General features: G+C 42.4%; 1 protein-coding gene across 1 annotated transcript; it reads right to left on the bottom strand.

Moving 5' to 3' along the window:
* Positions 1-805: 805 nt before the first annotated feature.
* LOC134484054 (large ribosomal subunit protein eL21) lies at positions 806-4096 on the bottom strand. The gene has a single exon (XM_063280432.1). The coding sequence runs from the start codon at positions 1671-1673 to the stop codon at positions 1191-1193; it is 483 nt and encodes a 160-aa protein (XP_063136502.1). The 5' UTR covers positions 1674-4096; the 3' UTR covers positions 806-1190.
* Positions 4097-12576: the final 8480 nt, after the last annotated feature.

Here is a 12576-nt window from a genome sequence, read left to right as displayed (position 1 = left end):
TCTCAGTTCAGTGGTTTGCTGTTGGCATTCGCCTCTGTATTTGCTGTATTCTGGCTGTGTCTCTCAGGAGAGAGCTACATCCGGTTCCTGTCAGCCTGCCCTTCTTTGCTTCATCCATCTTATCTAGTTTGGTGGCTGTATATGTATGGGCCACATGTGGGACAAGCTCTGAATGGGAGTTCCTTCTGCCTCTGTTCTAAACTTTGTCTCCCTATTCCCTCCCAAGGGTATTCTTGTTCCCCTTTTAAAGAAGGAGTGAAGTATTCGCATTTTGGTCATCCTTCTTGAGTTTCATGTGTTCTGTGCATCTAGGGTAATTTGAGCTTTTGGGCTAGTATCCACTTATCAATGAGTGCATACCATGTGTGTTTTTCTGTGATTGGGTTACCTCTCTCAGGATGATATTTTCCAGTTCCATCCATTTGCCTATGAATTTCATAAAGTCATTGTTTTGCTAGCTGAGTAATATTCCATTGTGTAGATGTACCACATTTTCTGTATCCATTCCTCTGTTGAAGGGCATCTGGGTTCTTTCCAGCTTCTGGCTATTATAAATAAGGCTGCGATTAACATAGTGGAGCACGTGTCTTTTTTATATGTTGGGGCATCTTGTGGGTATATGCCCAAGAGAGGTATAGCTGGGTCCTCAGGTAGTTCAATGTCCAATTTTCTGAGGAACCTCCAGACTGATTTCCAGAATGGTTGTACCAGTCTGCAATCCCACCAACAATGGAGGAGTGTTCCTCTTTCTCCACATCCTCGCCAGCATCTGCTGTCACCTGAGTTTTTGATCTTAGCCATTCTGACTGGTGTGAGGTGGAATCTCAGGGTTGTTTTGATTTGCATTTCCCTTATGACTAAAGATGTTGAACATTTCTTTAGGTGCTTCTCAGCCATTTGGCATTTCTCAGCTGTGAATAGTTTTTAAATTTTTAAATAATTCTTTTTTTTTAAGATTTATTTATTGTATGTATGAGAGTACACTGCCCCTGTCTTCAGACACACCAGAAGAGGGCATCAGATCCCATTACAGATGGTTGTGAGGCACCATGTGGTTGCTGGGATTTGAACTCAGGACCTCTGGAAGAGCAGTCAGTGCTCTTAACCACTGAGCCATCTCTCCAGTCCAGTTTTTAAATTTTTTTTTTTTTTTTTTTTGCAGTTCAGGTTCTTTATTTCCTTTGTATACATTAGGCCATGAATTCGTATGGAATGGGCTCCAGCAGCTCGGGCTCCTTTCCGTTAGTCCTCACAAAGTGGGCTTCTCTGGGTGGCGCAGGCTGGCGCTTCAGCTGAACCCAGGTGCCCTTCTCTTTGGCTTCCTTTTTCTTCTGATCGTTCTCCTTCACCCGCTTCAGGAAGCTGTCTCTGCTCTTTGAGTGCTTGATGTGCTCAATCCGCACATTGATCCTCTTGGCCAGAATCTTGCCTTTAACTTGCTTGTTTACAATGATGCCCACGGCATGCTGGGTGACATTGTAGACTCTTCCGGTTTTGCCATGGTAACACTTATGGGGCATTCCTTTTTGAACAGTGCCCATTCCCTTGATGTCTACAATATCACCCTTCTTGTAGATTCGCATGTATGTGGCCAAAGGAACGACTCCATGTTTCCTAAAAGGTCTAGAGAACATATACCGAGTACCCCTCCTCTTTCCTTTTGTGTTCGTCATTTTGGCGAGTTACTGGAAGATGGCTGCCCCGGCGGAAAGGAAAGCCAGTTTTTAAATTTTTAAGTAAGGTCAAATTATGTTGCCCTGGCTAGATTAGAACTCCCAGTGTAGAGGGGGCTGGCCTAGAACTCTTAGAGATCTGTAAACTTATATATATTTTTTTAAATCAAAAGTTTCCATTTCAGAGATCTGCCTACATTTCTGCACCTCCTGAGTGCTAGGATTCCAGGAATACACCAGTACATCTGGCACACTCTATTCCTCCTCAATCCTTCCTCTTCGTGCTTCCCACCCTTAGTTTCCCATTCCTTCTAGTTTCACGCCCCCTTCTGCCCCCCACCCAGTTTCCAGGCATGTCAGAAAACATGTGATACTTGCCTCTGAGATGGATTTACTTCACTTAACACAGTGCTCTCTAGTTCCATCTACTTTCCTGTAAGCAACGTATTTCATTCTTTCTAGCGAAGTAAACTTCCACAGGGCATCTTTTCTTTATCCAGTCATCTGTCGATGAACACCTGCGCTCATTGCATCACTTCAGGCCATTTTCTTTTCTTTCTTTTTTCTTTCTTTCTTTTTTAATTTTGAGATAGGGTTTCTCTGTACAGCTCTGGCTGTCCTGGAATTTACTATTTACTCTGTAGGCCAGGCTGGCCTCAAACTCACAAAGTATTTGCGTGTCTGGGCCTCCAAATGTTGGGTTTAAAGGCCTACACCACTAAGCTTTTGGTTGGTGTTTGTTTTTTTCTTGACACGGTTTCTTTGTGTAGCCTAGAACTCACTTTGTAAACCTGGCTGGCCATTTTCTAATTAGTGAGTTTTTACAGTTGAGTTTTGACCCTTCCTTCTCTTCCACGGTGCTGGGGATGGAGCCTTGTACATGCTTGGCAGGTGAGCTTTGATACATCTCTAATTTGAGAGTTCTTTATATTTTCTAGGTATCAGTTCTTTTTCAAATATTTTCCCCAGTTTTCATTTTTCATCATTCTAAAAGGGTCTTTGACAAAGCAAAATTTTGATTTCAATATGAAGTATCCCCCAAAGACTCATGTGTTGAAGGTTTGGCCTTCACTCAGCAATATTCGGAGGCAAAGCTTTGGGGAGGTGATTGGATCGAAGCGTGCTTAGTTGCTCGATGCTTCTTTCATTGATGAGTTTACAGATGAATGGACTGTTGGAAAGTATGGCTTAGGTGGAGGAAGTAAGTCGCTGGCTTCTGGAGGGTATATTTATTCTGTTTCCTCCTTGCTTTCTCTACTCCTGGCTATCATAGGGCAAGTAACTGTTATCCACCAGAGGTTCCCTGCCATGATGTTCTGTCTCGTCATGGCCCAGAAACAATGAAGCCAAAACAAACTCTTTTGTCCTTTAGATGTTTATCTCAGGTGTTCTGTCAAAGTGATCTCCTAGCTTGTCCTGAAATCCACTGTCATGACATGTCCATATTCCATCCATCCATCCATCCATCCATCCATCCATCCATCCATCCATCCATCCGTCTGTGCATTCATTCATTTAGTCCATTGACTATGGCCCGAGTTTAGTATTAGATGCTAGTGATGTGAAAATGAATATACCACAGTTGCATTCAGAGTATCCAGAATCCTGTAGGGACAGGGATGTGTAAGCATCTGCCTCCCATTGGAGTATGGTAAAGGATGTCAATCAAGCCCAGAATAGAGCACCTACTGTGCCTGAATTATTGCTGAAGATTGTTCATTGTCAGTTGGGAACGAGTTCAAACCCTAGTATTATTCTAGCTAGATATAAGTCAGAGTGAATTCCAAGAGACTTTTTCATGCGTGCATGTTCGCTGCCGTAGCCCAGGTTGGTTTGGAAGTAGCAATCTTTCTGCCTCAGCCTAGACCATGCTATGATTACAGCTCTCTCTCTCTCTCTCTGTGTGTGTGTGTGTGTGTGTGTGTGTGTGTGTGTGTGTGTACCAGTGCATGAACATGTGGCACATTCTATAAAAACATTTCCATTTAGTTTTTTCATCTTAATTATAATATTCTTTTACTACATTCCTAAATAGCTAGTACTGAAATACAGACCCTATGAGATTAAAGCTGAACTCAGCACTAGAAATGATCATTCCTTTCCAATCTACATTGAAACCCATTAGCTTCCTGGGTACTCTTTGCTATAAAGTGATGGCATGAAGAAAAGGTATAGCTACGTCTCATTGCATAAGAGTTCTTGCTCCTAATATAGCAGCATTCATCTGGGACGCCTGAAGGACTCACCTCACATGACAAGCTGCCTCATTTTCACACTGACTCTTCGAGGAAAGCAAGATGAGATTGCTATGCAGTGGCCTATATTCCAAGTAGAGTAGGCTGCTCCCTACCCAGGCAACTAGGAAAGTCTATCAAGTGACACCTTTGGGAGGAGCCCCTGGATTACTGAGAAGCAGTCCTGAACTTTGATGCAGGCCACCATTGTCTTCCAAGAATTTTTGAGAGTGTAAGGCCTGATCAGACTTATTCAGAGGCTGCCTAAAGGTTTGGGATGGGGCTGATGAGGTGGTTCAGTGGGTAAAAGCACTTGCTGCCTAGCTGGATAACCTGAGTTCCATTTCTAGGGGGAAGGAGAGAACTGACTTCTGCAAACTCAAACTTCTGCATGTATTAATTAATTTATAAAAGCTGGAGGTGTAGTTCAGTGGTAGAGTGTTTGCCTAACATGTATGAAGCCATAGGTTCCATGGTTAGCACAATATAAAGTATTATTTTCAAAAATACCAACATGTGAGAATCCTCCCCACCCATGCTGGGGGTGAAACTTGGGGCCTTGTACATGGTAGGTAAGTTCTGTTCCAAGTTTCTTTTTAACTTTCAGACAGGGCCTGGCTAAATTACTTAGACTGGGCTTGACCTGGTTCTGTCACCGAAGTGAGACTTGAAATTGTGGTCCTCCTGCTTCATTTTCCTGAAAAAATACAATTATAGGCCTGTACCACAGGCTTAACACGACATTGCTTTTTGTTCCTGTGTCTAATGTGTGTCCCTCTTCTGTCCCTTTCAGGGAATGCCTGCCTATTCCCCACTTGCTATTTCCAAAAGAAAGCCCAAACACTTCATTCCCATAGGTCAGACTCACTTAACCTTTTTAGCTCCCACATTTTTTCTAAATACGACAGCTAGCTAGGCCCAGTGCTGCTACTGTAGCCCTAGCTACAAGTGAGGCTGGGGTAGCAAGATTTCTTGTGTCCAGGAGTTCAAAAACAATGTAGACAACATACTGAGATTCCATCTCAGTAAATAAATACAATAAAATAAACACTATAGCCAATGGACAGTCATTCCTATGAGGTAAAGACATGTTCCTTCTTCTTTGTCACCATCTCAGTTACTTTTCTAATGCCATAATAAGACACCATGACCAACATAACATAAAATAAAATGTTTATTTGGGCTCATGGTTCTAGAGGGTTAGAGTCCATGATCATCCTGGAGGAGAGCATGGCAGTAGGCAGGCAAACATGATGCTGGAGAGATGACTGAGAGTTTGCATCCTGATATAGTCATGAGGCAGGGAGAGGGAGAGGGAGAGAGGGAGAGAGGGAGAGAGGGAGAGAAGGAGAGAGGGAGGGATAGGGAGAGGGAGAGAGGGAGAGAGGGAGAGGGAGAGGGAGAGGGAGAGGGAGAGGGAGAGGGAGAGGGAGAGGGAGAGGGAGAGGGAGAGGGAGAGGGAGAGGGAGGAGAGGGAGGCGAGACCCTAACTGGGAATGGTGGTGTGGACTTTTCAAACCTCCAAGCCTATCCCCCAGTGACACATTTCCACTAACAAGGCTACATCTCTTAGTCCTTTCCAAAGAGTTCCATCAATTGGGAACTAAGTATTCAAGCATGTGAGCCTCAAGAAGGTATTCTCATTCTCATTCCCACAGGAGCTGTGTTCCCAACTATCAGGGTGGTATTCTGTGGTTTTGACAAGTGAATAAACAATTCATTCCCTTCAAGTACTTTCTCCTGAGGTTACTGCTTTCAAGAGCTCTGCAGCCTTTTGCACCTCCCAGACCATCAAGATTCTAGAGATGAGGTATCTACCTCCTCATTTCCACAGCTACCTTTACTGGAAATAGCCTTTCCTTTTCTTTCCTAAGTCCTGTTCATATCTCCAGCTTAAACTCAAACTCTAAGTCTGAAAGCTTCCTGAGCTTTTTCAAAAGACATTTATTTTATGTGTTGAAGTGTGTACTTGTGTGTATGTGTGTGTACCACATATATGCAGGAGTCTACAGAGGTTAGAAGACGGCAGCACATCCCTTGCATCTGGAATTCCTGTTGTGAACCTGGGAACTGAACTCAGATTATCTGTAAAACTAGAAAGTGCTTTTAACAAGATGAGCTATTGCTCCTGCCCTAGCTTTCTGAATTTCTAAGATCACCATATGTGTTCCTCCTTGGGACAGCTATTGCATTTTTGGTAGCATTCATTCATTCTCTCCACATTTAAAGACATAAACAGGGCCCAGGCTCTGCTTTAGAGGAACTCATGGTCTAGATAGAAAATATCCCATAGTGCTTCATGCTGGTTGTAATCTCCGTGTGTATTTGTGTGTCTTATCTCTCCAGTTCTGTGATAGCACAAATCATCTTTTAAGCTTATTTGTCTTCTAGCCCTGACTTAGTACGTCATTCAACTAATAATGTCTCAACTTAGAGGGGAATCTCATCTTATCTATCTATCTATCTATCTATCTATCTATCTATCTATCTATCTAGTTCCTATACTGTATTTTTAAATTAATTATTTTTTGTTGTTGTTCTGAAACAGGGTTTCTCTGTGAAGCTCTGGCTGTCCTGAAACTCACTTTGTAATCATGCTGGTCTCGAACTCACAGAGATCTGCCTGCTTCTGCCTCCTGAGTGCTGGGATTAAAGGCATGCACCACTTTGCCCACCTAATGTTTAATTTTCTTTGAGACACAGCCTCCTGTAGTCAAGACTTGTCTGGAACTCAGTATGTGGCCAAAGTTGATCTTGAGCTCCTAATCTTTTTGCCTCTGTCATTTGAGTGCTAATATATCTGTTTTGTTTTTTTCCAAGATACAATATCAAATGTAGGCCAAGTTGACTTTGAACTTCCAGTACTCCTATTTCCACACCTTGAGAGCCGGGATTACAGGCATGTACCAACATATATGCCTTTTACTTTATAAATTAAAAATGGAGGCACAGAGTGGTGAACTAACCTGGGTTAGACCACAAGTGAATCACAGTTGAGTCATCTAAGACACAGTAGAGAGCAGGTGTGGTGGTGTGCCTGTAATCCTAGCACTTGAGAGGTGGGGGCAGGACAATCAGGACAATCAGACTCAGTCTGATTTGAGCCCCTGGCTACATGAGACCCCATTTTCAAAATGTGTGTGTGTGTGTGTGTGTGTGTGTGTGTGTGTGTGTGTGTAGCACAACTTTGGAATCAAAGACTAGTATGTGTCCATAATGCCAACATTTCTAGTTCTTTCTTAAGTCACGCCCTAGTATAATTGTTTGGTATTGCTGTATTGAAATACTGGAGAATGGGTAATTCATTCAGAATAGAAATATGTTGGCTCATAGTTGTAGAGTCTGACAAGGACAAGATACTCCCATCTGGTGAGCCTCTAGTGAGGGCCTTCTGTTGCATGGTAACATGGTAGAGGTACCACATGCTGAAACAGAACAAATGTATTAGTTCTCTTCTTAGAAAGTCACAATGCCATCAATGGAGGGCCTGACCACTTTTTTGACCTCATCTAATTCTAATTCCCTCCAAAGGGCCGCACCTCCAAATATCACTAACATTATGAGTGTAGAGATTAAACTTTTGGCACACAAGCTATTGGATATGATGATCAAATCTTTGAAGTGGAACATATATAAAGTATGAATTTGGTTCACACAAACTAAACGTTTCTCATTCTGTTTAAAGTCAAGCTGTATGAAAGGTAATTTAAGATAAACTCAAAACCATTCCAGGGAAGAAAGAGTAGGTGGCAGCTGGTAAACTGAAGCATTTTTCCTTTCATAAACCAATTCTTGTGGAAGAAATAGCATCGCAGACTTTTTCTATATTAGCACAAAGTAACACTTAACTAATGAAATTATTATTCAAGTGAAAGTGTAAAGTGTACAGCCATAAATTTATATTTATTTTGTAAGAACCATACAGTAGACTTGAATTCATAAAGGATTTAAAGATTTTTCCAGCTTAATGTTGAATGCACATGAAAAGCGACTGTGGCAGTTTGAATTGGAATGGCCCCATAGGCTCCTAGATTTGAATGCTTGGTCACTAGGGAATGGCACTATTTGAAAGGACTAGGAGGTGTGGCCTTGTTGGAGTAGGTATGGTCATGTTGGAGGAAGTGTGTCACTGGGGTGGGCTTTGAGGTTTCAAAGCCCATTCCAAGCTCAAAGTCTCTTTCTTCTTGCTGCCTGTGGATCTGGATGTAGAACTGTCAACTCTACATGCCTGTTCCCCACCATGATGATACTGAACTAAACCTCTGAAACTGTACCCAAGCTCCAATTAAATGTTTTCTTTTATAAGAGTTGCCATAGTCATGGTGCCTCTTCAAAGCAACAGAATACATCATAAGGAAAAATGCACAGACACTTATACACCATCAACTAGTTCTGAAAGACAGACCAGCTCTAGTTGCCCCAAAGCCTGGAGATACACACAGTGCTTTGAAATATTCAGGATTGGCTGCTAACAGTTAAGAGTTCTGATGTGGTGGTGGCACATGCCTGTTATATTCGTCCTGTGCAGACAGAGGCAAAGCCTGAGGGCCTGAGTTTGAGCCCCAGAATGCATATGATAGAAAGACACAATTAGTGCCTAGAACTTGTCTTCTGACCTTCACATGAGGCACACAGACACACTAAGACACATACACACAAATGCACTCCAAATAAATAAAAAAGGGAGCCAGGGAGATGGCTCAGTGGTTAAAAGTCCTACACGGGGACTCACAGCCATTAATAACTGCAGTTCCAGGGGACTAGACACCTTCTTCTGACCTTCTTACACACTAGGTACACACATGGTGTGAAAAGATACATGCAGACAAAACACCCATACACATAAAATAAGCAGAAATATTAAAAACAAGTAGACTATATTAGATATATCTAATTATATTTTCCACCTTAATGTTGAATCCACATGAAAGGAGATGTGGCAGTATGAATATAAATATAATATATGCTGGTGAGATAGCTCAGTGGGTAAAGGCATCTGCCAGCAAACCTGACAACCTGAGTCTGATCCCTGAGACTCACGTAGTATAAGGAGACAACCAATTCCTATAAGCTGTTCTCTGACTTCCATATGTCATATATCAAATTAAAATAATGGTATTTAGATTTATTTATTTTTATGTGAATGGGTATTTTGCCTGCTTGTATGTCCATGAACCACATGCATGGAGTGACCTCAGAGGTCAGAGGAGGGTGTTGGATCCCCTAGAACTGGAGCTATACCTGGTTGTTAGCTGGTATATGGGTGCTGGGAATTGAATACGGGTTTTCTGGAAGATTAGTCAGTGCTCTAATTACTAAGCCATCTCTCCAGTCCATTTTTTAATATAACAACATTAAAACAATTTTGACACTTGGGGAGTGTTAGTTAGGGTTTTACTGCTGTGAAGAGACACCATGACCAAGGCAACTCTTATAAGGACAGCATTTAATTGGGGCTGGCTTACAGGTTCAGAGGTTCAGTCCATTATCATCATGGTGGGGGACATGGTAGCATCCAGGCAGGCATGGTGCAGGAGGAGCTGAGAGTTCTACATCTTCATCTGAAGGCTGCTAGCAGAATACTGACTTCCAGGCAGCTAGGGTGAGGGTCTTAAAGCCCACTCCCACAGTGACACACCTACTGCAACAAGGCCACACCTCCTAATAGTGCCACTCCTTGGGCCAAGCAGCAATTAAGAACACTTCCAGGGGATCCAGGTTCAGACGGTAGAGTTTATATGGTAGCTATCAACAGTGTATAACTCCAGTCCCAGGAGATCTAATACACTCTTCTGGCCTCTGTGGGCACAAAGCATGCATATGGTGCACATGGAGGCAAAACACAAACATAAAATATATCAGTCTAAAATAAGAACAACAGTTGGGCTGGGGATGTTCTTGTGTATCATGTATAGGCCCTGAGTACCATTTCTAGGAATAAACACACACACACACACACACACACACACACACACACACACACACACACACACAGACATATAGTGGGGGAAGGAACAGAGATACACTGTGACAGAGACCAAGACTATGATGATTTAATCTTATTTTTTGAATGGGGTTAACCTCAAACTCTATATAGGGCAATATGATCATGACAGTTTGTGTGTGTGTGTGTGTGTGTGTGTGTGTGTGTGTGTGTGTGTGTGTGTGCGCTAAATCCTGTATGTCTTAAGGGACACTAATGGTTTAGACAAGCAGTCAAAGACTTGAAAGTTAAAACATTGAATACATTTTTAAAAATTTAAAAGTGATTAGACCCCACTAGCCATCAAGGTTTGTTGGCCAATGCCATTAATATTCGCTAGGGGGGGGGGAAATGAATTAGTTTTTACCAAAGGACAGACTATGTAATTCCAACATAAAACTGGCAGTCTAGGCATAGCCAATTTTCAAGTTCTACAACACCCATAAAGATCTGCCAAAAAAGATCCCATGAGTTAATAAGCAACATGGTGTCCTACAGGCAGGCAAATTCCTGGGCTATACTTCCAAGTCTCAGAGGCTACCCTTTGCTTCAGAGCTGCCTGCTGCCCATGGCTTTTCTATTGTAACTCTTCAGACTTTGTATGTAGGAAGGGAGAAGTCACTGGGTTAGTCTGTCTGAAAATATTTTTAGCAGTTTAAATGGCAGAGAAGACACCCTTTAATCTAATTTTGTTTTGGCCTTGCCAAGTTTGCAGGAGGAAGGCAGCTTCCAGGTCAGTATTTTAGGAATTGCCTCCAACATTCCTGCTTCTATATTTATCAGCCCTTATCCTTCAATAAGAAGGAAGAAGCGCTAGCCTATACTAGCACCGTCTCCCTAAATAATAATAGTAATACTACTACTACTACTACTAAGGTCATATAGAAAAGATTTATGTTTATATGATATTAAGTATTAGTACTATTATCATTAGTATTATTAATTATTATTAGTTGTGGCTCTGTATGATATGGAGGCACGAGTGCCATGGACTACATATGGAGGTCAGAAGGCAGTTTTGTGGCAGTGGTTTGCTCCTTCTATCTTGGGTTCCATGGATTAAACTGAGGTTGACAAGTTTTGGTGGCAAGAGCTTTACTGGTTGAGACCTTCCCAGCACATCAATTTCATTATGTACGCCAGGCTGTCCTCAAACTCAAGATCCTTCTTTCGCCTCCCGAGGGTCAGGATTAGATAATTGCTGGTCCTGACATCTCCTTTCCTCTTTAGAACTGTTACTAGCCTCTGAAGTTACATTCTCCTAAGTATTCTAACAGCTTTGGAAACCAATCTGTTTTTCTTGAAGCTCCAATCAAACAAAACCCCAAAAGATGATTACAATTTTAAAATACAAGAAGGCTGAGCATGTTAGTGCATGCCTTTAATCCCAGCTCTTGAAAGGCAGTGGTAAGTAGATCTCTGTGAATTAGAGGTCAGCAAGGTCTACATAGTGAGACCCTGGGTTTTTTTCCCTTTGTTGTTTTTGTTTGTTTATGGGCTTGGGAGATGGCTTAGCCATTAAAGGCCAGGCTCATAATAAAAAATGAAATATGAAATAAAACCTCCAAATAACTGAACAATAACAAAAACCAACTAAGAGGAGGATAATCAGGTGGGCATGGCGAGTATACTGGAATCTTAGCACTTGGAAGGCAGAGGCAGGTCCATTCCATTGGAGTTCAAGACCAGCCTCGGCTACAGAAGACCTTGTTTCAAAAACTACATAAAATGATACTGACGTAGGCAACTACTTTTACCTCCACACTTCTAATTATCCTTCTGAGCCAGGAGTGGTAGCTCAGGCCTATAATCTGCACTTGAGAGACAGAGAGCCTCAAGTTTGAGGCTTCATAATGAGAGCCTATGTCCAAACAAACAAACAAACAAATAAGCAAAAAGCCAAAACAAAAGGCGGGTGTTGGGAAGTAAGTCAGTGATAGGGTCCTTGCCTAGCATATACAAGGCTCTGGGGTTGACCCTCCCCCAGCAACACACATGCTCACTCCTTCAATTATAGGGATGTAGCACTCTCCTTGAACTTTGTCCCAATCCAAGATAAAAGGAAGAGTGACCACTCCAGAAAGATCCTGAAGTATCTGTCTCCGGAAATCCCTTGATTACTGCTTAACTTCCAGCTGTGCAAAGTCCAGTTAGTTCTGCCCTTGGTTTTAGGTTACTTGGCCTCAGAGAATGGCAAGAAAGTTTAAGGCTGTCAGTGGAAGCAACACAATGCATGGGTATCCCCCTCTGTGCCCTACAGTATCAGTGGTCCAGGGCAGGTACTTGCACAGTCTACCCATAATTCAACATCTGTTGGGCATCTGTGTTATACCTGGCACATGGAAATATAACAAATTCCAGCCTCTGTGTATGTATGTGTCCCTGTGTGTGTCTGTGTGTGTCTGTGTCTGTGTGTGCGTGCATGCCCTTGTGAGCATGGCCATTCACAGAGAATGCTCATGCCATGCAGGGTTGTTACAGTGCAGGGTTTTGAGTCTCTGTGTGCTGCCTACATGATGGGAAGCCAGTCACAGAGATGTTTTCAGAGGAACCCTGGACCAAGCTTTGTTTGACTCCTTTTCTATGTGAGGCCTTATTTTGGGAGACCCATGTTAGACCCAATTGCTTGAGGAGTGTTGCAGGATATCTGATCATACTGTGAACCCCAAGATTATGTTTCTTACTG

The sequence above is a fragment of the Rattus norvegicus genome, chromosome X (assembly GCF_036323735.1).
Source record: "Rattus norvegicus strain BN/NHsdMcwi chromosome X, GRCr8, whole genome shotgun sequence".
NCBI lineage: Eukaryota > Metazoa > Chordata > Mammalia > Rodentia > Muridae > Rattus > Rattus norvegicus.
The sequence above is the reverse complement of the archived record's forward strand: the minus strand, read 5'-3'. Positions and strand labels throughout refer to the sequence as shown.